We start from the raw sequence: 27,321 nt of genomic DNA on the forward strand, positions 1-27,321 counted from the left end.
CTCTATAGGCCTTAAGTTACAATCTAAAAAAAACTTTTGTTTTTGTTTTTGAGAACCTACCATTGAAATTCTGATAATAGAATTTCATAAGTATGTTACCACTATCACAAATTACTCCTCCATCAAACTATAAATTGCCAAACTGGGGGAGCTATGATTTATTCAGCCTTACATCCTCAGTGCAAACTATTTAAAGGAACTTTATATATGCTTATTTAACGTGTTTGTTGTTACGGCTGAATAAGGGAACTGAGGAAAATCTCACTTATAGACAACAAATTATAAGAAGCTATTAGCAGTCACAAATCTTGGTTATAAATCTAAGATTTATTATTTATTTGTACTCTCACCTGTTTCAGAAGGGTTAAGGCAGCCTAAATAAATATGTGCAAAGTAAAATAAAATTTTAAAATATGTAGAATAAAAAAAATTTTGTTATACACATTACCACAGTTTTTTTTTAAAACTATGTAATGGTAAAAATCTGGACATCAAGTTGAAATGAGTAGAAAAGTTGAAATCAGAAGTCCTATAAGGACCTGAACAGCTGTTAGGGGATATCTAGCTTTATAATGGCCAATGCAAAGTTAAAAACACAATTAAATACATGATTACCTATTTTAATTCTTGGCAAAATAATCCATTCTTACAAAACAAAGGTTACCCTTTGAAGTCTGCAGAATTAAGTGTATTAGTTTGTAGTATAAATACACCTATACCTACAATTAATATAAGAAACTAATCACAAACAGAATAAATAAAGAAAACTACTTAACTCTCAATAAAAACACACTGAAAAATAATATAAGTTTTACTTACTGCTTTGAAAAATTTTTCTGACAGTTGGCATTTGGACCCAAAACTTTTGGGCTGCAGAGTCATGTTTTCCTTAGTCTGAGAATCAAAAGTTGGGTTTTCAATAAGGCAATTAATAAAAACCCATATATGATTTTTTACCTGTTGAAAACATACATAAAAAAAAAAAAAGGTCAACATCAGAACTGATATTATTTACTATTTTAACAGAATACATAAACCATCACTTACTTGAAATGGTTTCACTGATACACCAGCTTTGTTCTTTTTCTTGACTACTTCAATCAGTTTACCAACAACTTGATCAACTACATAATCCACATGTCGTCCACCCTAAAGAGAAAAAAAAGAATCCAAAGTCTTCTATAGTAGGGTAGCAAAGTACTTAAATATTCATTTTTTTTCTAAAATGAGTGTTTAATCTTTACAACAACTTTGTGAAGTCAGTATTATTAAACCCATTTTCCAGAAGAGTAATATGAGTGTCAGAATAGCAGAGTTGGGATTTAAAAAATAAGGTTTCTTTGGCCAGAGTCAATTAGCCAATTTCATACAAAGTAAAAACAATTGGGGGGAAAAAGACATGGAAGTGAGAATGAATATTGGCATGGGGGTGGTAATGACATTCACAATATTTCAACTTAGGGACTGTGGCAGCCATTGGCAGTTGTCCATCCAATATCCACTCTCCCCTTTTACTTTATTGACAAATCCAAATTTTTTTGTTTTTATCTGATGACATGCCCAATTACAAATATTCACCAATCTGGACTCCCTTGCAGTTAGAGGTATCCACATGACCCAGTTCTAGCCAGAGATGTTAGTAGAGGCCTACTGGATGGGGCTTCTAGAAAAACTATTACATCCCTGATAAAAAGGGAGAAATTTAGTTGGCATGTGCAATTTCCCGACCCGATTCTCTTTCCCTGGAACTTAGAAATGAGACGTAGAGGTGTAGCAGGCAACTTAAAAGGCATGAAAATAAAAGCCAGATACTAAAGGTGGCAGAAAAGAAAGCCAGGGAGAGCATAAATCTCTGATGATGCTGTGGAGTCACAGTACTAAACTAAGACTGCCTACCCCTGGTCCCTAGATAAAGGAGGAAAAATAAAATCTTTACATGTTTACATTAGGTTTCTATTACATATAATAAAATGCAATCATAATGGATGCAGTATTTCTGTTGACCAGAGAAAGTGATGCTAAATTATTTTTAAAATTTAACATTAAAAAGTTAAAGCTTAAAGAAGAGTGACAAAGTAATAAATTACTGCTTTAGATTATTCTAAGGATACATGCTTGCTTGTATTGCCTAATAATACTTTATTATGGTCATGGATAAATGCTTTTAAATGAGAAGAATTTCATTTAATTTTGAAATCCAAAAGCTTAGAGGGTTTAAACTCTGTAGAATGGCCATCCTAAACACATTCATCTCCTATTAGTCTTTCTTCTACATTTTAAACTAAGAACACAGAATAAGGAATTTATCATTCTAAATTTCAAAAAATATAAATGTATTTAACTATAAACACTAATAGTATAAACTTATTTCTCAGTGGATAATAAATTATAAGACAGCTATTTCACAGACAATAAGCTTTCATTTTCATAAGTCAATTTTGATTTCACCAAAGCAGCTTTGGGTGGTTTTTTTTTTGCTGTTGTTATTGTTTATCTTCTTGTTTTTAATGAAGCATTGTTCTATCACTGACTTAAAAATAAAAGAGAATTAGCGTACTTACTTTTGTCGTTGCAATACTATTTACAAAGCTGATTTGCTGAAATCCTTTCTCACTCAGTGTCAGGCAAACATCCCATCTTTCATTTGCGAGTTCATGAATAACTTTCAGGGCCACTCCAGTTTCATCCAATTTGTCTTTCACATAAAGATCTACATAACTTCGAAACCCATTTACCTATTAATTTGAAAAACAAAAACAATAAACAATCTTACATTGGCAGCTCAACTGGGTGAGTGCCAGCAGGTACTCTTATACTTCCATTTCCCCTTATTCACAACAGCTTATTCAGCAGACCCAAACCTTCATGACTTTCCCCTATTCTAATCCTTGATCCTTACCCTTTAAAAAGCAATTCATTTCATATGTACTTGATAAAGAAAGGTTATGAATAGATAGCTGGACAAAGTATTATAAAATCTTTCAAAAGTTTAAGTTTTTTAAATAACAAAGCAGACTTCTAGTTTGAGTTCAGACATGGAGAGGGCTGGGGGAAAAAAAGAAGCTTCTGCCCTTACAAGAGCTGGTCAGGCAAAGTGATAATTTATGAACCCTCAAAAAATTGAGATCACAAGACATCTGGCCATCCTGAGTCTGAAGAGAGTCAGGAGTCTGTAGGAGACAGAACCTAAACATTTGCTTAACTGGGCCAGAAGCTGTGTAATGTCATATAAGCCAGTAGGAACATTAAACCAGAAAATTTGATAAATTGCTATAGGACAAGTGTGGACCAATATGAGTATGTGAAGCCCCTGAGGGCTATAGTCATAAGGGGTTCCCACTCTTTTGCAGGCTTTTCCTCCAGGAACCCCAGCAGGTTCTCACAGGGAAGAGAAAATCTTTAAAAAGATCCTCCAATGGTGCTGGCTGGGGGAGGAGAGAGCAGCCCCTGGAAATTCCACCCATACCCATCTCCCTTACCAATAAAAACCTTTATTTGCCAGGAGAGGGATACTGCTGGAGAGCATTGGCAAAAATATCACTGTAGCTGGAATGAAGTAATTCTGCCCAGGCTTACCCCATCCCACCCCCAAGTCATTTAAGTTAAAAACAAAAAGAGACTTATTATTCTGCAGGGCAGGGAGCCTCAAGAATACTGAATGAGAATACTGGCAGATAACTACTGCAACTAGGGAAAGGAACAGAGGGCAAAGAAAAATCTCTACTTCTAGAAGAGGAATAGAAATATTTTTAAAGGCCAAACCCTTGAGACACAGACCCACTGTACACTCCAAAGTCTAAGACATTGTCAGGTATAACCTACCACCATGCTAGCAGGCCTGCAATAATAATGGTAGGCTTCAGCTGGAGGAGCTGCAAGAGATATACCTCCTTGAGGGGCAACTCAAAGGGAAGGCCCAAATCAAAGAGGAAAGACAAGAACAAGAAAGAATTTGAAGTCTCTGTTGCCCACAGTAACAAAACTTCAATCCCAGTAACTACAACAACAACAAACTGCAAACAAATCCCACTTCCTGTATAAATTAACATAAATCCTCATACTAAAGCCTATTTATTCCATATCTACTACCTATATAGCATGGCTGTTTTTCTACAAAAACTTGCAGGGTATGCCAAAAGGCAAGGAGAAAAACAGTCTGAAAAGATAAAGCAATCATCAGAATCAAACTCAGATAATGTCACAAGTATTTTAACTATCAGATAGGGCATTTAAAATAACTGATTCATATGTTAAAGGCTCTAATGGAGAAGGTAGGCAACATGCAACTTCAGCAGAGATGGATGCTATAAGAAAGAATCAAATGGAAATGCCAGGATCAGAAACAGAAGACATGAAGAATGCCTTTGGCAGACTCATCAGTAAACTTGACACAATAAAGGAAAAAATCATTAAAATTAAAAATAGGGCATAAAATAATTAAAATACCATTTCATCTAAAAAAAAAAAATAGGGCAATAGAACTGAAACAGAAAGAAAAAGAATGAGTAAAGCAGAGCAAAACATCCAAGAGCTTGGAACAATACCAAGTCATATAACATGTGCATAAATGAAACACTAGAAGAAAAAGAAAGAACAGTACAAAAGAAATACTGGAAGAAATAATTGCCAAAAATTTTCCAAAATCAGTGACGGGCAACAAACACCAAACAGAATAAATGCAAAAACACACACACACAAAAACACCCATATACACACCTAAGCATATTCACACTCAAAGAAAACAAAGACAAAGAGAAAATCTTCAAGGCAGCCAGAGGAAAATGAAACACCTTACCAACAGAGGAAGAAGGATATGAACTACAGCAGACTTCTCATCAGAAACCATGCAAGCAAGAAGACAACAGAGTGACATCTTTAAGTATCGAAAGAAAAAAATGTCAACCCATAATTCTGTATCCAATGAAATTTCTATAGTCTTTGAAAGTGAAGGAAAACAAAGACTCTCTCTGACAAACATAAACTGAGGGAATTTATTGCCAGCAAAAATGTCCTACAAAAATGTTACAGAAAGATCTCCAGGCAAAAGGAATATAATTAAAATCAGAAACTTAAACCTACACCAAGAAATTAAGAGCATTAGAAATGGAGTGAATGAAGGTATTGTATTTTTAATTTCTCTAAAAGATAACTGAATGCTTAAAGCATTAACACAACATTACGAACAGTGGGAAAATATCTGCAGTCATTTTCTCCAATGTTTCCTCTGCCTCATTCTCTTTCTTCTTCTGGTGTTTACACTATATGTAAAAATGAAATGTATGACGGCAGTGACACAAGAAATGAGAGGAAGAGTCTGAAGATACACTGTTATAAAGTCCTTTTACTACACATGAAGTGATCAATTATGTGAGAGTAGACTCAAAATATTTACAAGTGAAATTGTAAACCCTAGGGCAACCACTAAAAAAGTTTTAAAAAGAGGTATAACTAAATGTAGGTGATAAAATGGAATCATTAAAAAATGCTCAATTAAAACCAGAGAAGGCAGAATAAAAGGAAATAAGAAATAAGGAACAAAAACAATGAATAGAAAACAGCTAGCAAGATGTTTTAATCCAAATATATCAATAATCACTTTAAATTGAATCACCTCAACACACCAGTTAAAAGAAAGCGGTTATGATATTAGATTTTTTCAAAAATCTAACCATAAGACATCTACAAAATAACAAAGCATTAACTATTTTAGAACATGCTTACAGGCAATTTCTTTCCATTAAACATAACCTTGACCCCTTTGCATGAACCAGCCAAATCATACGCTCTTCTGGTCATGAGGGCCACAATATCCTTGTCAAGTTTTTCCATCTTAAATTTGGACAGATCTGGTTGGAATGTTATGCATGTGTAATCTTCACCATCAAAATGTTTAATTTTGGCTTCAGAAGTCTTCATCATATTATTCATCCATGTCTTTAAAAGAAAAAATATTCAAATATTTTATAACGCTTCTAAATTTTATAATACGTAAAGACTCAGTTCATGAAATACAATTACCACAACTATATACATTTTTCAGCTTCACAATAAACCAAGCAAATTTTTGAACCTGATATTAAAGATGAAAAAATTTTAAATACTACTATTAAAACAACCTCATATTGAAAATAAGCAAAATAAACTCCACAACTTTATACACTATTAATAAAATATCAAGTTCTTCAACATGACTACATAGAACTTTACAAAAATAAATAGGTATGGTGCTTTCCTAAGAAAATTATTTTAGCTTATATAAAATTTCAAACTATTTCCAAAGGCATAGAAGAGTAACATAAGTTAACAATTTTTAAATATGAATTTCATGATTTAAGGAGGAATTTTTTGAACATCCAAAGTGGATATATTTCTATTATCTTTGAGGTTCAGAGGATTTTCACTAAAGCTTAACTAGGTTCAAAGAAAAGTCTGTTAAATAAAGTACTTTGTTTTCAAGGAAAAGGAGAAAGATAGGCTTATATAAAATCTCCCGGGCATTCTAAAGTCTTTTATACTATGATCATGTGCTTAACACATAAAAATGTGTGTGTGTGTGTGTGTGTGTGTGTGTCACTGCAATTTACCTAAGGTTCTATTATCTTAGCAAAGCAACAAAACATGATTATTTTAAAAAATCAATTAGACACATTTCTATCATACCTGTTTAAAACTATGTTTGTATTCTTTGCAAGCAGTTTCTACTGTAAACTTTGTACTGAAAATATTACAAAGTTTTGCACCATAGCCATTTCGACCACCTGTAAGAACAATTAAATGTAAAAGGTTTAATGAAAATGATTTTAAAGGAACTTTGTTAACTTACCTACCACAGGACAGGTCTGTTGCAAAACAGTTTCACTTATTGCACTATCTTAACAATCATCAATTGAATATTTCAGAATACAGATTTTTTCATTTAAATAAAAATACAATTAAGATTTAGCATATATAGTAGTATAATTAAAATATGCATTTTGTACATTCATTATCTTCATCACAATTTTTAACATTAAGCTTGGTATCTCCTATAATCCAGGAAAATCCATGTTGAGTACAAAATTTAAACTTTTTATCAAAGTCACTTCTCTATTATAAATTTTTAATTTTTGGTTTTAAACACACACACAAAAAAAACTAAAAACTATCAACCTCCTTGGGTAACATAATAAGTAGGAAGACATTTGGTTGGTCTGGTTAAAACATTTTCAACTCTGTTTACAGACTCTATATTTTCAGTCTTGACCCTCTTAAAGATAACAGTTTAAGAGTAATTTAATTGATACCAAAATACATGGTGTTTATGAAATAACAAACTCACACATACAGGGATCACACATCTTACTTCCCTCAGTAATTCAAAACTCAATCTGTCAGCCAGCTTAGAGTTCCAGGAGATCTAACATTAATCGATGTACTATCAAGTTCAGCTTTTAAAACATCTATCAGACTATAATCAAGACAGTGCTTACACATGATAGTTTTGGAATTTTTCTCACAATAAAACTACACAGGTTTCCTCTTCTGTAATATTTTATATGAGAATAATAAGAGCTTTTATGTTGAGAGCAATATTTTTTAATAAAAATTCTAATTAGCCATTTAGACTTTCTTTACCTGTTACTTTTTTCTCATCATCATCATAGTTACTGGATGTTAAAAGCTGTCCAAAAATTAAGGCAGGAACATAAACTTTCTCTACTTTATGTTCTACTACTGGAATGCCTTTCCCATTATTCCAAATGCTTATAATGTTAGATTCACTGTAAATAAATAAGCAGAGTTTAGAGTTTAAATAGTTTAAAGACATTAATTTCCACCAAAAGCAAAGTAATCCAGAGTAGACCTGAATAATCAGAAGCAAAACACCAGTCATTACTAATTAAAAGACACTCAATCACCTTTCCAGAAACTACTTACTGAGGAAATACATTTCTATCCCTGGGTTATAACTCAAATTAAGATCACTAAGATCTGCAAGTAATACTGCAAAATTTCTCAGGAAAAGTTCTTCTCAACCTCCCAGAAAAGAGTGAAAGCAGTGAAGCTTTTACAGTAAGAAGTCAGCCAGAGATTCCGTTTTCTTTTCATGTACATTACCCATGATCTTCCTGCTTCATTCTACCAGTGAAACAGCTACGAACCACAAGCTAGCTCTGAAGAGCCAGCAGCCATTGTCATTTTCCTTTCCTACCAAACTGCTGCAGCAGTACAGGTGATAAAAGGATAGACAGCCTGAACTATATTCTATTTTCATGCTAAATATTAGAGGGCTATTTGTATTGTAGCAATCACTGCACTAGACTAATTTTAATGGTATTATACTATGTAGATGCTGCCAATTTCAGGTTCTTTTAGGTTTTTCTATCACAAAAAAACACACATTTTAGCTCTGAATGGTATGGAGTAGAGGATCCTATAGCTAACAGAAGTTTGATATAGGCAGTAGTCCCGATGAAAACTTTTGCCTACCCTGCTGTTTTAAGTAGTATATACTGCAGTTCCTTTACTCATTTAAGATCCAAAATTGCAAAGAAACACAGCTTCATAACAAACACTACGAATTTGCTTAAAAAGCTACCATTTGCCAATCTGATTCATATTCTTAATACACTTCACATATAACTTAATCTCTAAATAGTTATTAGAAGTAATTATTGCAACTTAAAAATGTTATAAAAGTCAAAGTGAAAATCAAAGATTCAAGAGGAAATTAATTGAATAAAAAAGTAATTTAAAACAAAAAACTAAAAAATGACTTTTAATACATTATCTTCTTTCCCCAAATCAGCAACCAACTTTTCTTTCCTCCACTTTCCATATATAGGTTCACTGTCCAAATCTCATAAGCTCAAATTTTGTATCTTTTTTATTTTTTAATTGATTTTTGGAGAGAAAGGAAGGGAGATAGATGACTGATATGATTTTACAAAAATAAATAGGTATGGCCCAGTCGGGCATGGCCCAGCGGTTGAGCGTCAATCGAGGATCCAGGAGATCGTGGTTTGATTCCCGGTCAGGGCACATGCCCAGGTTGCGAGTTCGATCCCCAGTCAGGGGTGTGCAGGAGGCAGCCAGTCAACAATGACGCTCTCATCACTGATATTTCAACTCTCTCCCTCTTCCTTCCTCTCTCTGAAATCAATAAAGATATATTTTTTAAAAATAGGTATGATCTTACTCCCATATAAAAATGTTTGTTGACTGAAAAGGGAGTTAGAAAGAGAGTAATAAAGGCATAGAATTACTCCTTGTCGAGAGCCTGTAATAACCCTAAGGTATCATGCCTCCAAGAGCTATTATTTGATCTACAGAGTTATTTTATAGTCCACTTCCTGATCACTCTGTTATAATGGTATTCTTTGTAAGCTCTTTTTAAAGTCCATGTTGTTGGATTAAAGTGGCCAAAACAATGAAAAGAACCAAACAATCATAACCATGTTCATCAAGAATGTATTTAAGGAAAGCCCCTTCTTCCTTAGTTTTCAATCAGAATCTTTCAAATCTAAATTTTAAAAATGCATAAACTGTCCTGGCCAGTGCAGCTCAGTTGGTTGGGCATCATCCCTGTGCACTGAAAGGTTGCCAGTTCAATTCCCAGTCAGGGCACGTGCCCAGGTGTGGGCTCCACCCCCGGTGAGGGGTGTGCAGGAGGCAGCCAAGATCGATGCTTCTCTCTCACATTGATATTTCTTTCTTTTTCTCTCCCTCCCCTCCCCATCCCTCTCTCCCTCTCTCCCTTCTTTCCTTCCCCCTTCTCTCTCCCTTCCCCTCCCTCTCTCCTTCTCTCTCTCCCCTCCCTCCCCCTCTCTAATCGATATACTATTTTTTTCAAAAAAATTAAACATACAAAACATTTAACATCTATTACTCCTAACTAAGTCTCCTAAAACATAATAAATTATAGTTTTTAACAGATAATTTCTTAAATATGGAAGAAATGGAATCTTGACAGCTAAAATTTTCTTAAACTTCTGTATATGTTGTAATTTATAAGTATCTTACATATCTTACCATATAAATTCTCAAGAATAAATTCATTATAAAAATGATCCAAATTTTTAAAAATAAATTAAAAAAGAAAAAGAAAAATCAAGAACTTTAAAAGCATAGTTATGTGGTAATTATTTCATATAAGATACAGTTAATTTCATGATATAACCAAATATAAATTATATTTTAATTATATCATTAATATTAACCATGCCATCTGAAATCAGATTATTGACAGGAAGGCTATACCTAAATTGTTAAATTTTCATGTTAGAGAGATATCTTAAAATCATGTTAAATTACTAATGAAATTATAAAGGATAAATGTAACGTAATATTGAATAAAAGGCATGCTAATGAAAGCAAGATAAATGTAACAACTATATTTCTAACTTAAAACTTCAGCCCTGGCTGGTATGGCTCAGTTGGCTGGAGCATCATCCCATGCACCAAAGGGTCACTGTTCAATTGCAGGTCAGGTTTCAGTTCAATCCCTGTATGTACAGGAGGCAACCAATTGATGTGTCTCTCTCACATCAATGTCTTTCTCTCTCTCTCCCCCTCCCTCTCACTCTCTCTGAAAAGCAATGGAAAAAATATCCTCAGGTGAAGATTAAAAAAAATATATATATATAATGTTCTGGCTAAAAGGAGAGAAAATAAGAAGGCCTAAACAATAGGGACACTACAGAGCACTGATAGTGTACATTATTCATTTGAGGAAAACTCATAAGTTGGGGAATATCTGAATAAAACAACTTAGCATAAAAAATTAAACTTGAAATATACTTACGGATCGATGGAAACTTTAATACAGGTCATGTTCTTATCTCTCTGTTTATTGTCAGCTGCATTAACTATGAAATTAAATATTTCAATAAGTAATCAAAAATGTAAAGTTATATAAATAAATACATGGACACAACTGCATGTGCATCATGACTTAATATAAACATTTACATATGGTAATAGTTAATGGAAATAATTACTGTTAACTTCTAATACAAAACCTTATTTTCCAAATAATATTCTTAAATTTTATATCATACCAAATTACTCTCACATCTTCTATCACAAAACAAGGAATGGGGACTATTTTATGATATATAAAAACAAATTAAATAAGAGCAAACATCTGCAGTTACAAACCCCCTACTCCAGATCTAACAGCAAAAAATTGGATTTAATTATATTTTAATCTTCGCAAAAAATAACCACTTTCTCTTGATCTCCTTCAATAAACTAGTGATTTTATGGACAGAATGAGCTAAAGCCAATCAGTTATTTTTGAATTACAAAGGCCGTCTTTAGCATCCTTAGAAATCTCTAAATCTTATGCACTATAACTAATAATAATATACTTATATACATTAATCACTGCTTCAGTAAATCTGAATACAAGCTAGCTGTCAAATTAAACTTCAATCATAGAGGGAATACGTTCCTGATAAACACCTAAAAGTAAAACTGGGTGGACAGTTGGGAGGCAATAGTGAAAAAAACAAAACGTAAGTAACCGGTTTTACTCTCCTATCCTCCCAAAGACCCACTGGAAGAAGCTCAGACCCACACAACTCTGCTGTCTAGGAAACCTCAGGTGGCACTGATGAGGACACAGCACGGTCTCTAGAAAGCCCTTGGCTAAAAACATTTCCCAAGTGCAAGTATCCCTAGGAGTCAATTAGACTAGGAACTTCATTGTGATTTAATTAATAATGTGATTTGGAGAGGAAAGAGGTCATTCAGAACTAAGGTTGTTAAACTTTACTGCCCAACAGAAATACTTAATTTGTTGGTGAAAAACATGTTTCACCTCAAACTCACTGAATCTGCAAGACTCAGGGCCTGTAATGTCTATTTTTAACATGCCCCCAGGTGACTGGGATGCAAGCAACTCCCAGATTATTGCACATACAGGACCACGAACCAACTTGGAATTACTAATCAAATATAACACATTCATTTTACAAATGAATAATTAAAACACAGAGATATAAGCAGATATGAAAATATTACAGCAAATTATATAAATTTTCTGAAGAATGTTTATATCCAACATAAAAAAAGAACTATGCCTTTAAAATGTATAGTGTAAGTCTGGCCTTAATATGGCCTTATAATGACATCAGTAGAAACAGATGCATCAAATATTAAGCAAGTACTCACCCAAGATTTCATCAAAGATCTTGTATAAACCTGGCACAAAGGTAACCTCTCTGCAATTCATTCCTACATCTTCATCATACACCCACATTAGCTGCATTGAGAAAAATTCAAAAGGACTTATGAAGTTAAAAGTGTTTACCATCAATTTCACACAGTATAAACCCACATCTGCCACTTCTGATGTAAATACTTAGATCTTCAAAGTAAAAAACAAACAAAAACACACACATATACTTCAGTGACAATGTCATTGTATTCACAATCAATTTAAATAACCTCAAAATTGAAAAATTTTTCATTTTTTAACATGTGTCTTATCCATAAAATTAGCTTTAATATAAGGCACCAAGGATTGTTAGAAACAGTATTTAAATAAAATAGGAAAAAATGAAAATATCTTATATTTACTTTACACTTTTACTTCAAGCTATATATCTTTCTATTGTATAAGAAGCTGAGAGTAAAATGATATGAACACAGCATGAGTGGTGTCACAGAGACCCAGCTTTGAATCCCAGCTCTTCTTGCTAATTGTAAATCTGAGCAAGGTACTTTAAACTTCAGTTTCCTCACCTATAAAATGGAGATAACAGCACCTACTTGGCAAAATTGTTAAAATCAAGCAAGGTAATATGTGTAAACCAAGTCCATAGTAAGCATTAAATAAGTCATTAATGTGTATGTATAAATTCTAGAATTTAAAATATCTGTAAACCGCAGCATGCATGAACTTAAGCACTTTTTAAAATATTCATATATCTATTTTACTCTATACTTCTTACCTCTGGTAGGTTTTATTTCCTAGGTTGTTTCTTTTAAATCTCTAACAAAAAATAAAGACATTTCTACCTCTCTTAGATCCCTCTCCCTATCTTGCTTATGACCACAGAGACATGAAATTATGTACTTACAAAGCATATAATCTTAAAAATTTTATTAAAAAGTAGATGTAAATATACATATCCTAATTCCAATAAAATTTAAAAATAATTACCTGTGTCAGTGGCTCCACTGACCCAATGTATGTATCAGGACGAAGGAGAATGTGTTCAAGTTGTGTCTTTTTCTGATACACTCTCTCAACAGACAACTTCTTTGAAGAATCATTTCTGTTTGCAGTTTCTGACTCTTCTTTTTTTGCAGCATTGTTCTGATCAAAAAGAGTCTAAAATTAACCAAAAAATCAAATTTAAATAACCTACCAAGGGGTAAACTAAAATGTATATGGACACATGACATAGGTTTTCTTTTTAATAGCAAAATTATCTTTCAGGCTCACTGATTTTTAAGTCCTAAGAGAACAATCTGTTTACTGACAGTGAAGTTCTTTTTATAATATAGTATGAAACTGCAGTTTTTACTGAGCTCAAAAAGTAGGTATACATAGTAACCAGAATAGCTAGAACAGGCTGTATCTGTTCAATGCAGAAATCTAAACATCCCCCAATTCTATATGATAATCAAGTTAATTTTTGTAGTTCTCAAAACTACCCAAGAAGTGTTAGCTCTGATCAGGTTACAGGTTCACAATGACTGAACCTGGCTGGCTGCAAAGGTCCCCAAAACTTCCAAATTAAGTTCCCTGCCATTAACCTACTAAAGATCATAGTAAAGAATGGGCAAAAGTAACTTACATAAAATAGTAACCTATGTAGTTAGTATATACTAATAGGGCTTAGAATAAATACTAAGCATGGCTTATGAAATCTCAAATTTCACACTTTTGCAGGTCATGTCATAATTCCTTACATTATCAGTGATGGGTGCCCCACTATTGAAGCACTCTATGATTCTAGTTTCTCTGCTAGTTCCAAGGAGGCAAAGTTTGGTGATCCTAATTCTAACCATTGCAGCAGATAAGAACCCCAAACTCAAATTCCCAACATCTGGAGATTTCCCTGTCTCCTTACAGCATCAGAGAATACCTCTCTCCTTCTGGAATTCACTAATACTGACACTTAAGAAATTCCACCAAAAGAAAGGTATTATGAGGCCTGTTTTTTTCAGAGTCAAAAAAATAACTCATATATAAGACACAATGAAAAAATGAGGTATCTTTGCAGGTCTTTGAACTTTAGTAGTAATGAAACAATCAGAAGACAAACAATGGAAGAGAGAGAGATTTTGTGCATTTGAACAAGCAGTATACCACTTCAGTTCAGGTCCTAGACACAGCCATACCATCATCGTTAAAGTTGTTTTCTTTTAAATGTCATTACATAGCCTTTACATGTATGTTTAAAAATCAAAATATAGAACCTATGAGGAGTCTGAACCAACACAAGAATTGTAACATACAAACCCTATGAAAATTCAAATGTTAATTATAATATTCTAATTCCACAAACTTAAAATCAAAGAGATTTAAATATTTAAAAATAGTAAACAGTATTATAACTCATTTTCTAGATTTTAAGCTATATTTTTATACATTCTCTCATTTATAAAGTTACCCATTAACCCTGCTCAGAGTCGATTAAAAATAGCTTTGGACCAAAGAAAATAATTCTGTTTCATAAAATCTTCATAAAGTCTTATATTTCTGACAAGAGTTAGATTATGAACTAGCTGGCCAGAAATATGAACTGTATTTTTAAAATAACAGTTGCCTGGATAGCATGGCTCAGTGGCTGAGCACTGACCCATGAACCAGGAGGTCATGGTTCAATTCCATCAGGGTGCATACCCAGGTTTTGGGCTTGATCCCAGTAGGGGGCATGCAGGAGGCAGCCAATCAATGATTCTCTCTCATCATTGATGTTTCTATCTCTCCCTTTCCCTTCCTCTCTCTAAAATCAATTTAAAAAACCATATTAAAATAAAATAAAATAACAGATAGTCTCCATATTTTAATTATGTTCCTTGCTTTTCATGCTGAGATGATTAATTTAGAGAAACAAATCTAATGATGAAAACAAAATAGAACAAAGATCATAATGACTAAGATCACACTCTTTACAAAAATGTTTTAATGATGATAAATGCAATGGAACCCAAGGTGGGTAACTTCTTACCATTAGCCTAGAACTCTTTGCAATTATTGGCGTGAAGGTCAGGAATTTGTAATACCATGCAAGTAAAGTCCTTTTTTCTATTCGAGGCTACTCTTCCAAAATAAATCCCACCACAAAGAAAGCATTTTAACGATTAGACTCAACCAGAGATTCACGTCTCCTTAATTTGGACTTCTGCATTTGGCCCTGATGAGTTACACTGAACTAAAGTGGCTCACAAGTATGGAAAACAGGAGTGAAGCTCTACCTAACTGCTTTTTCAAGAATTTACAACTTTCACCACAACCCCTTACTACCAATTGCCACCACCTCCTCCCAGATGGATACACGAAAATAAGAAATGTCTGGCTTGTACATATCAGATTCTTATAAAGTTCAAAAGGTTGTCTTTTTTGCTAGAATGTCTCAAAAATCAGACAGCATGTGAAGTGTAGTTGGCTTTGTCAGATTACTATTTGTAATTTTCTCTAGGAATAATACCGGGCGGTCAAAAGTAGGTTTCCAGTTGTTCATATGGAAAATACAATTAATAAATAATACAAGAATAAACTGTTTCACGTACTCACAGTTATAAACCTACTTTGCCCACCCCTGTATTTACATAATTAGAAATGTGAGAATATATTTAACACATTTTGTGCCACAATATATTTTCCTAAGTATCATGTGACAGGTGTTGAAGAAAAAGAGGTACCATTCTATTTAAAGTAATGAAAACCATTAAGGAATACATATTATTTATAGAATACCATAATAAAACAGAGGTTTTGAGGTCTTTTGTACATATTGCAAATCAACTCAATTATGATATTAAATAATTTCTAAAACTTCACATAAACACTCTTTCTAATTTTCTACAATGTACACATATAGAATTATTTTAAAAGCTTATTAACCTATTTATGTAAAAACATAATTAAGCTAGAATAAAACTGAAGGTTTCCTCTATCCTGAGGAAGTTTATACCTTCTTATTACTTCTGCTGTCCCAACTTTCTAACTAGAATCTTGGCAAAAAGGTGAGTGAAACCCAAATAATGTTGGTAGCCTTAAGAGAGCAGAAAGCAGAAATTCACAGTGCTGTCCAATTTGTCTCCCTCCCCATTCTCAACAAATGGTAGTTTGCAGTGTTCACTGGCTCATGAGCAACAAAGAAAGACGGTTCTCTCCAGAGAGGTCTGTAAGTTTTTCTTACAGAAACCTAGAATAATGGTCTCTTTCAGCTCCTGTTTATTAGCAAAGTTGCTACCTGAGTAATGCTCATTATGCCATTAAAAATCAAAGTCTGGGGGTAAAGCAAGAGAGGACAACATCCCTCCCCTTTCAGTGGGATGGTTCCATCCCTAGAGCAGGTGTGAATACAAACAACCACAGCCTAAGAACAGAGAAATTAAATGAGAAAATATATGTTGCTCACCAGATGTAATTATCACTATCTTCATCTTAGGAAGGAGGGAAGGAAGGAAAGGTCACCCAGAGTAGCTCTTCAGTTGCAACAGTTACTGATAATATTCAGAAAAAAAAAGATCAAGAAACTAGCCGGAACAAAAGCAGACCAGCAAACTCATACGTACACGTTTATAAAAAGCATGCTCGATCCACAGATGATGGAGGAGAGTGATATGTACTTGATATCTGTAGACTAAGAGAATTATGCTCATTTTAAATATTGAAAAGAAAGGTCTTTTGATTCAAAATGATTTAACCTTTTCTTTTTCTTATACGTTCATAGTAATGATACCTTGTACTATAGTAACTACGCTAATTATTCCACATTGCCTAAAAGTTAACAATATGTCCTTAAAGATAATCAATTACCAAAAGCATTCCAAATAAACTTTCATCAAAGTTTGATAAAAACTGAAAACATATTATTTAAGTTTACTTGTAATTTATTTTATTCATTCTGTGGTTCAATTACCAAAATGTCTATAGTAATAAATAATTCCAGCACCCAATCACACTGGAATCTAAGAAATCAGAACAACATGTTCATTCCCAGGTAAATTAAATACAATAAAATGTTAAGTAATTTCATATTAAGATAAATATCCTTCAGATATCTAAAAATGTTGTTTTAATTCTATTCTTTGGTGATAACATAATTGACTCTTTCTAAAGTTCAAAAGTTGGCTGCCAAATTAAATAATACATTAATAGGACTTTTAAATTATAACAGAAGCATCAAAATAATACATAAAATCTATTTTAAAATATTAATCTATTTTATAACACTTTTGCAATACCTCTAACTCCTAGTATAAGAATACAGATTTCATACTTATGCAAGACACAACCTTTATCAAGAATACTTCTCAACCACCAGAAAAGAAAAACATTCCAATAAAATGAACTCCTTATTTTAGAATGAGTATAAACCAAGATCATTTTGTAAAAAAAAATATTTTTCTTGCACAGAGTTGTCACCTAAAATATAGCAATTTGGGGCAATCACCCACAGTTCCTGTTTTTCTAAGGAGAATAAATTGCTGCCAAAGAGGAGAAAGGAGATGGTCTGCCAGTTGGTGCTAAAAAGGAACTGAGCCACTCATTCACATAATCAGCACAGACATCTCACCATTCTCAAGCAAACAAGAGTGGGACTAGCAAAAGCTTTAGCAACAAGTCTCTTCTGTCTTCTGTCGGATCCCCTCAGACTTTCGATTACCTTTTTGTACCATCTCCCCTTTTCTCCCTCAAGGCTGCCATGCTTGATATCCATGTTAGCCATATTTCACCTACATAACAATGGCAAGGGCCATGTTATCTACCCACCATTATTGCAAATGAAAACCATCAATTTGCCTTCCATCTATGCTCCTCCAGAAATGTCATCCCAAGGACAAAGACAAGGAGAAATGTGGAAGATGAGGGTTACTTAAGATCATAAAAAATGCTAAAATGTCTACTGTGAAAATAATAATAATAAAAATACTTTCTGTAAAAGGCATCCAAATCTGAAAGAAAAAAAAAATGATCACTATTTACTGATGACATATCATATATAAAAAACCCTAAGGACTCCACCAAAAAACTACTAGAGCTAATCAATGGATTTAGTAAAGTTGAAGGATACAAAAGCAATATAAAAAAATCTGTTATGTTTCGGTTCACTGATAACAATCAATCAGAAAGAAATTAAGAAAATAATCCAACTTGAAACTGCATCAAAATGAATAAAATACCTAGGAAAAAATTTAACCAAGAAGGTGAAGACCTGTGTACTGAAAATTATGAGACATTGATAAAAGAAACTGAAGAAGACACAAATCAATGTAAGATATACCATGCTCATGGATTGGAAGAATTAATATTATTAAAATGTCCATACTGCCCCAAAGCAACTACAGATTCAATGCAATCCCTATCAAAATTCCAACAGCTTTTTTTTTCTTCACAGAAATCAAATAAAAGTTAAGTCAAAATGGATTAAAGGCTTGAATGTAAGATCTAAAACCATAAAACTCCTAGAAAAAAAAAAATAGATGGTAAGCTCCCTGACATCAGTCTTGGTGATTTTTAGACTCTGACACCAAAAACAGAGGCAACAAAAGCACAAATAAACAAATGGGACTACATCAAAATACAAAGCTTCTTTCTACATAGCAAAAGAAACCATCAACAAATGAAAGGCAACCTACCAAGTAGGAGAAAATATTTGCAAATCATATATCTGATAAGGGGTTAATATTCAAAACATATGAAGACCTCATACAACTCAATAGCAAAAAAACAAGCAATCTGATTTTTAAAATGGGCAGAGAATCTGAATAAATATTTTCCAGAGATATACAGATAGCCACCAATCCATGAAAAGGTGCTCAGCATCAGAGAAATGCAAGTCAAAACCATAATGATATCACCTCATATCTGTTAGAAAACTATTACCAAGAGGACATGAAATAACAATTGTTGGTGAGGATGTGAACAAAATAGAATCCTTGTGCACTGCTGGTGGGAAGGTAAGTTGGTGCAGCCACTATGAAAACTGGTATGGAGATTCTTCTAAAAATTAAAAATAGAACTACCATATGATCAAACAATTTCACTTCTGGGTATTTACCTGAAGAAAATGAAAATAATGACTCAAAAAAGATATATGCACCCCCCACACACTGCAATGTTATTTTTCAATAGTCAAGACATGGAAGCAAGCTAAAGTGTTCATCGATTAATGAATGTATAAAGAAAATCTCTCTCTCTCTCTCTCTCTCTCTCACACACACACACACACAGAAATATTATTCAGCCATAAAAAAGGAAATCTTGCCCATTGTGATAATATGAATAAACCCTGAAGTCATTATGCTAAGTGAAATAAGTCTGAGAAAGGCAGATACTATATGATCTCAATTATGAAGAATCTAAAACAAAAACCCAAACTAATAGACACAGAGATTGCCAGAGGTGGGGAGTAGAGGGGGAGAAGGGTGGAAATAGTCAAAGTAAGTCCCGGAGGTATAATGTACAGCATGGCAACTATAGATAATAATACTTTATTGTATATCTGAAAGTTGCTAAGAGAATGGTGGATGTTAACTTAGAGTTATTGTGGTGATAATTGCTTAATATTAAAAAATACACTTTTTCTCAGACAAAAGAAATGAAAATACCTATCAGTGGATTTAAAAGAGAGAAAAATTTTTGTTTGAGTACCCATTTGAGAGTTTACTATGTGCCAAGCACTATAGGAATTATATGAATAATCTCAATTAATCCTCACATTTTCTTTACACATTCATAAGAATTCATAAAGTGGACATCATTATTATAACACTCTTTTTACAAGTGAGGAAACTAGGTCTGGAGAAGTTAGGTATTTTCCCAAAGCTAGCAAAGCTAGTACTTAAATCAGATGATGTGATTTTATAGCCCATACTCTTAAAGAGCATTATGCTATACAAAATTTATATACCCCATAAAGGAAATGTACTTCCTAGCTTTCTGTGTGAATGAAAAAGGTTTGTAGAAAAAGATACAGGTATATCCCAGAAGGCTTTGTTTATCCTACCCCATCAGGGTATAAAAGATAAGCTGTTTGGGTTCTTAATGTTTTCAAATGGGGGTGGCGGGGTTAGAGTATATAATGGTTAAGAACATAAGACTGATTTAAATCCCACCTTTGCCTTAGCCATGCCCTAATATTTTGTTACCTGATCTCTAGGACTGTTTCGTTCTCTGTAAATGGGAATAATTATACCTTTTCTTTAAATAAAAATCACCTTTTCTTTAAAACGGGGTCATATTTGTATTTTTTTTAAATAGGCTTATTTAAAAAAAAAAAAAAAACATACTTAGAAAAATGCAACTGTTGTTATCACCTAAGTATTAAACAGATCTGAAACCATACAGATGAACACACTCACTTCTGTTCAGAAAAGCTAGCACAGTTTATAAAAACTGTTACTAAATATTGCTATTATGTTATTTGAGAATGTATCTAAAGAACACTGCTACATGATTACTTGTTCAACTACTTGATTAACTATTTTCAGGAAGTTAAGTACAATATTAACTATCCAATTTGTTAACAATAACTGAGGTTGGATTATGTATCCAGCTCTTTGCTAAATACTATAAAGGACACAAACTAGTAAAGTACATGGACTCTGACTTCGGGAGTTTATAATCTAATTGTTAAGACAAAAGTATCCCACATGAAAGTTACAGAAAAAGACATTTACACTTTATGATCCATAGGAGTAGCAGAAGAAGATGAGTATACACTGGAGGATACAAGGTTGGTGAGACTCTCACACAGAGTAATTAAGATTTAGACTGGTAAAGAGAGAAGGAGACATTCCCGATGAAAGGTAAGCATGCAAAAGCAAACTGACCAAAATAAATACGACATGCAGGAGAATGTGAAGGGATAAATCTGACTGAGAACTACCTGAAATATATTTTGTTTAGGAGGGCACATAATTTATAAAAGAAATGGCTTTGAAAATCTGTTTGAGCAGATTAGACTTGTGATAATGAGCCACTAAAGCAAGGTTCTTAAAACAAATCCTAAATTAGAAATATTCACCATCAAAACAAAATTATGTTTCATATTTCATCAAAACTTTAAAAATACTACAGCCCGGTCCGGCATGGCTCAGCTGTTGAGCATCAACCTAGGATCCAGGAGATCGCGGTTCGATTCCGGGCCAGGGCACATGCCCGGTTGCGGGCTCGCAGCTGATCAATTGCAACTCTCTCATCACTGATGTTTCAACTCTCTCTCTCTCCCTTTCCCTTCCTCTCTCTGAAATCAATACATATATATTTTTAAAAATGCTACAGTGTTGTGGTTTAATATTTTTTAAAAAGAAACATGTTTTAGAAATAAATGCTGAAATATTTACAATGTGATATAATTCTAGGATTTACTTTGCTTCAAAATAATGGGAAAGGGAAAGGTGTGCGACCTTGAATTGATAATTTCTGAAGATTAATGATACAGGGAAAGTTTTTATACTTTTTTGGCCACCACTTTTTTTATATGCTTATATTTTCTACTACAATATTTTTAACCTTGCCAAATTAGAGTATTATTGGGGGGAAATATTCACAAAGTGATTGACTGTATTCTAATCTTTCCACAAATTTATTTTTTACTACCACTTAAAGGTGATAAAACACTGGCATAAAATAGACTATTAGGGTCTACTAATCAAAATTTTACAAACTAAAAGTTAATTCAAGAAACTCTTCTTGGTTCAGAGAAGTCTTCATAGCTATTTTAATTCAAAATAGTTTTACTGTATTTATATTTTTCACTCCTTAAAATTTTAGATAACTGCAAATTCAACACTAACCAAATACACTATTAAGAAGTTAATCTCAGTCTTAAACGACTTTGCTTTGTGGTTTCAGATATTGTGATGTAAACTTTCATGCAGTGACAATGTTAACACTACATACTGGCATGCATCTCAACAGAAGTCAATACCAGGAACACATGGCATTACCCACCCATCCCCAAAATGATGATGTCAGAGGCTAATTCCATTTTACTTCTTCCTGTTACCCACAAGCAGGTGGCAACATAACACTAGTTTCAACAAAGCAGACAAAGTTACCCTTCTTCAGAAACAGATGACCACTGCAGCAAACCCCTGAACTTAGCAAAAAATAATAATTTGGTTTCACCCTGGCTTAAAGATATTTTATGTAAGATAACTATCATTCTGATTGTGCATTTCTTGAACTTCACCAATAAAAAAATAAATAAACATTTATTAAGCCCAGCACTGTGCTATGTATATTATCTCAATTTTCAATGTAACCTTATTTTACAGATGAGAAAACAAGCTTAAAAAGATTAAGTTCCTTGTGCAAAGTCCCGTTGACTATGTGCTGGAGACAGGATCTGAATCTACATCAATCTAACCTCAAAGTCCATGCTCATAATCACCTCACTCTATCACTTCCCACAAAATTAAGCAAGTCTGTGATCAATGGTATATATTATGGACATAAAGATGCTCAGATAATCTGACTTAAATAAAGCATGCATCAAATCTTAAAGTAGACTTCTTGGGTAATTATCTTTTTAATAAACTAATTCTTCAAAAGAATATAATCTATAAATAAAATACCAATTTTTTTCTTCTCATTTTACTACATTTCCTATATTATTAGTTTTATAATGAAAAAAATAATCAATACATCAATTTCAGTTTCAAATGAATTTTTCTGATACTGAATGAGACCCTCTAAGTTTCACAAACTTTCTTATATAAATGAAAGTTTCTTACGAAGTTTCAAAGAAAAAGTGGTTGTTTAATTTACTGCTAGTTAAATAGCAGTAAATTAAAATGTTGCTATCAAATGTTAAAGCCAGCGCATTCATTCAGTCTTGGAGCAACATGTTTACCATTTCTCAGAGGTCCTCAGAGAAAGCACTGATCAGGCCCCAACACTTCCAAAGAGCCAATGAGAACCACCTGGCAAACTAAGTCCATTTTTAGAAGTTGTCTGATTTTAGTAACGCTTAAGGGCCACCCACCCATTTAAAAGGTCATTTTTTGTGTGTTTATACATCCGCCCTCTCCCCGGAATGTCCACATGGACCATTATCTTATGTCAGATGACATTTTACGTCTCTGGCCTCCGGTCTGCTCCTGTTGCATTACTGAAGTAACGCACACGTTCTGGGGAGATTCGGCAGTGAGCGCCCGGCGAGGCACCTCGTGGCACACGTACACAAGCGGTCGCAATGCTGTCCTGCTGCCAGCAGCATGCTTTGTACACGGAATACTTGTGCACACGGCAGAAGGGCCTCGCAAACTCACCTAAACCTCACCCAAGCAAAGAGATAATAAAGAAGAATGGAGTAATAAAAATGCCAGTCTGAAAGTTTCCTCAGGTGCTTCCAGAAAGGGAGGGTCTGTGAAAAGTCCCTGGAGACCGTGCCGCTTTTCCCCCTTTCTCCTGGGTACCCAGTCAGTTGGCTGAGCTGCGTCCTTTTCGGTGTCGGAAATGACCCCGCTGTGAACTCTATGCTGAGCCAGGGAAACGCCAGTGAATTATCGATCCGCCGTGGGAATTGGGTCTCTCTAGGTCTTCCCTCCGCTACCGCTTCCCAGCAGGACCTGCGCGCGGGAATCCTTCAACTCGGGGACAAACCACCCCAGTCGCTCCCACCCTCCGCACGCCCCGCCCCGGCCCCGGCGCGCCCACACCCGGGAGCGGCGAGCGCGCTTTCAACCCTCGGGCCTGACAGCCCGAGCCGGCCGCACAGTCCCGGCTGCGAAGCGGCGACCGTCCCGAGCTGGGCTCTCGGAACTGAAGTGTCAGCTGCCGCACACGTACACATCCCCCCGCCGAGTGAATCCATTCTTCTCAGAGCGGCGGAAATGGTTGCACGTTCCATACACACACACTTTCCTCTGGGATTTTCTTAAGCCGCACGGGGAGAAAGTGCTGACCCACAGAGACAGCACATGCAGGTCGCCACCCCCGTGACCTCGTCCCGAGTACCCTGGAAGAGTATGGGACAGCGGGGGGGGGGGGGCTGTCACGTCCAGGGTTCGTCCCCCAAAGTTTCAAGTGCACATTATGCTCCTGCAGCCGGAGCCTCCGCGGAGGTGAAGAGAAGAAAGAAAGGGGGCGGGGAGCTGGGGGTTCCGCTGGAAGCAGCCCGACCTGGCCCGTTCGTCCCGAGGGCCGGATTTCCCTCTCTCCCCTTCCCCCCACCCCACCCCACCCACCCCACCCACCCCGTGGCCCGGCGGAATTCCGGCCCAGCTGCGGGCCAGGAACAATGCCGAGGCCGGACCCCCGCCCCCCAGCCGCCCGCACTCACCACCCAGGTCAGCGCCCCGTTGCCGCCGGCTCCCGCGCCGCCGCCCGCCTTGGCCATGGCTGTGCCTCCGCTCACAGGCCCCGAGGCCCCGCCGCCGCTCCCGCCTCCCTGCGGGCCGCTCGGCCCCGCTGCTCCCCACCGACCGCTCCGCTCGCCGGGCTCCTAGCGACGTCGCCCCCCGCGCCCCATCGCCGAGACCCGGGGAGGACGCCCGGCCGAGCCCGCCGAGGAGGCCGCGCCGCCCGCTGCCCTCAAACTCGAGGCGCGGCAGCAGCAGCGTCGCCGGGGCCTAGCGCCGCCGCTGAGGAAAAGGCGGAGGAGGAAGCGGGAGGGCGCCAGGCGGCAGCTCCGCTACAGCGGTGCCTCCTCGTCCTCGGGTCGGCGCCTCAGCGAGCGGGGCCGAGGTCCAGAGGTGCAAGCGGCGAGCTCGGCCGGGGAGCCCGGGGCGTCCGGACGTGGCGGGGACGCAGAGGCGCCTTGTCCTTCCTCGCGCTCCGCGAAGGCGGGCTGCTCCCGGGTGCCGGAGTCGACGCCTGTCGCTGCTGCCTCCGAGGCGGACTTCGTGGCCCCGAGCTGCAGCCCCGACTTCCTCACATCCACACACCGAGAGGGACAATAAACAGAGCCTCCGCCGCGGTCGCCTCCCTCTTGTCCGGCATAACACCACGCGCACACACACACACACACACACACACACACACACTCGCACACCAGGGAGGGAGGGTGCGGCGGCCGCCCCCGCTGTCAGTCAGCACCTCGCCGCCCAATCGGGGCCTTGTGGCCCAGCCTCTTGGCCAATCCCAAAATTCCAAGCCCCTGAGGGGCGGGACCCGAAGGGGAAACGTCATTGCGGGTAGCAACCGAAGGGAAGACTTGGGGTTTTTTGTTTGTGTGTGTGTGTCGGTGGGTTTTCCATTTGAAGAGAGATCAGGGGCTGCTGTCAAGGGTCATTTGAGGGCAGCGGAGGGAAAGGGTCGAGTCCGCCTGGGGTCGATTGTAATCCTCCGAGCGTGCTGTTTACGCTAAGACCTGCTCAAAGCCAAGGCACGTCTTTGACTCGGGCTGCTGGAGGGGGGAGGGGAGGGGAGGGGGAGGGGCAGGAAGCAGCCCCGGGCTGTCCCAAAGGGAAAGTATTTTTAAAGAGCGGTTGTAAACCACAAGCAAGACGTTGTAGATCGCTGGTGCCGGGAGGGCCCTGTGACCCCGGCCTCCGCGAGGCCCCAAGTGGCCGCTGCTGCCTAAAGAATGCTTTGCTCAGACCTCCCCTCCTCCACCCCTGCGTCCCGAAAGGCAGGGTTACGGTCCGTTTGCAGACAACTGCATTGAAAGTGCTTAAATGCTTAGAGACCCGGCGTTCCCGCCGGTCGCGCCGGGGGCTCTGCCGCTCCTCTCCGCTGACCTTTCTCTCTGCCCTGAAACAATGCGGAAATGTCACTGTCCCTTCTTCCTTCTCGGTCCAGGCCGTGTGCCTGCTCCCTCTACGAAGGCGCGCTGAGTATTTCCAATGCCCGTCCCCGCGCTACGGCACCCTTCACCCGCGGGAAAGCTTTCTAAGAACAGAAAGGCCCCACGGGCCGCGCCGCAGTCGCCGGGGCTGCAAGGCGGCGTCGCCCCCGCGCCGGGGGCTGCGTCCCGGCCGCTCAACAAGTCCCGCGGGCGCGCGCCCCCTGCCCCGGCCGGCCGCGCGCAGGGACGGCCGCTGGCTGCGGACCCCGCGCAGTCGGGCCTGGGGACTGTCTCAGCTTCTCTTCCAGCTGGGCTTTGCCTCTGGAGGGGGAGCGCGAATGTCTCGGGCGCATCTTCCAGCGGCCTTCCGACCCAGAGAGGTGGGGACCTCTAGGACGTGGGAATGCTTTAAACACAGTTTTGGGTGTTTTTTTTTTCTTAATGAGCTCTCCAGTGGCCATGTCATCTCGGCGTATTTGGAACCTGGGTTCAGAACAGGGAGGCCTTTCTTTACCTTGAACTTGAGGTGCAAGCTTGTAAATCAAGACACAGCAGGGCCCAATCTGGGCTCTGAACCTGACCGGCTGAAGGACCTGGGCCTGGCATTTAACTTCCCTGAGCCTCCGCGCCTCGTTAACATGAGGGTTTTTGCTCTTAGACTTACTGTGGCTTTAGATCTTCAAAGTGCACGTATTTTATAACTTGGAAAGGGGGTAAATAGTTTTAAAGGCTGTGAGTTCTTTTTGTGTTGTTTTTTTTTTTTTAATAAAGATGCATGCACTAAGTAAAAGCCAAGCTATGAAATAGGTAGCCTTCTCATTTTTTTTTATTTTTATTTTTTTAGAACTTCATGTTTCCAGGCTCCTCAGCCTCAGATTTTGAAGTGAATAAACTATATTCGAAGTCAAGTAGGTTAATGCATGAAAGTCACGGTTATCTTTTCATTCGCCTCCTATGTGAGGCATTGAGTCTGTTTTCTAAACAGAAAACAGGCTAGTAAATGTAGCTGGCTTGACGCTTATGAAAACGCTAACTTAAAAGAATCGCAGATAAAAGTTGTTGATTATATGTGGATGCGGATCACCAGTTTAGAGCAGAGATTTGTGATAAATGAATGGGAGAAAGCGTCTAGATCAAAAGTATCTCTTAAGGTGCAATTTGCCAGGTTTCTCTACAAAAGCTACCATTATTTTTCTTTGTAACTAATACAGGGGTGGGCAAAAGTGGGTTTACAGCTGTGAAGACCTGAAACAGAGTTTATTCCTGTATTATTATTAATTATGGCATTAATTATTTGCATTACAACTCTGAACCTACTTTTGCTAAGCCCTGTAAATATTATATTCCCACCTAAAAGAAAAGAAAAAAAGTATCTCAGTTCCTGAAGAACTGTTAGCCTTTGCAGCTGTGT

General features: G+C 37.0%; 1 protein-coding gene across 2 annotated transcripts in view; it reads right to left on the minus strand.

Moving 5' to 3' along the window:
* The window catches only part of TOP2B (DNA topoisomerase II beta), a 54,923-nt gene extending 30,323 nt beyond the window's left edge, over positions 1 to 24,600 (minus strand). Inside the window, exons 1-10 of one of the 2 annotated variants that reach the window (XM_081159687.1) lie at positions 24,465 to 24,600; positions 13,151 to 13,306; positions 12,157 to 12,247; positions 10,784 to 10,847; positions 7,615 to 7,760; positions 6,661 to 6,758; positions 5,722 to 5,934; positions 2,562 to 2,735; positions 1,048 to 1,149; positions 820 to 957 (exon numbers count right to left, since the gene is read on the minus strand). In XM_081159687.1, coding sequence (XP_081015813.1) covers positions 820 to 957; positions 1,048 to 1,149; positions 2,562 to 2,735; positions 5,722 to 5,934; positions 6,661 to 6,758; positions 7,615 to 7,760; positions 10,784 to 10,847; positions 12,157 to 12,247; positions 13,151 to 13,306; positions 24,465 to 24,521 — 1,239 coding nt within the window. In that variant the 5' untranslated portion in view covers positions 24,522 to 24,600. Of the gene's footprint in view, positions 1 to 819; positions 958 to 1,047; positions 1,150 to 2,561; positions 2,736 to 5,721; positions 5,935 to 6,660; positions 6,759 to 7,614; positions 7,761 to 10,783; positions 10,848 to 12,156; positions 12,248 to 13,150; positions 13,322 to 24,464 lie in introns of both variants that reach the window. The other variant, XM_081159686.1, reaches the window with a different exon arrangement.
* Positions 24,601 to 27,321: the final 2,721 nt, after the last annotated feature.

Source organism: Miniopterus schreibersii, assembly GCF_964146895.1.
Source record: "Miniopterus schreibersii genome assembly, chromosome: 15".
NCBI classification, from domain to species: domain Eukaryota; kingdom Metazoa; phylum Chordata; class Mammalia; order Chiroptera; family Miniopteridae; genus Miniopterus; species Miniopterus schreibersii.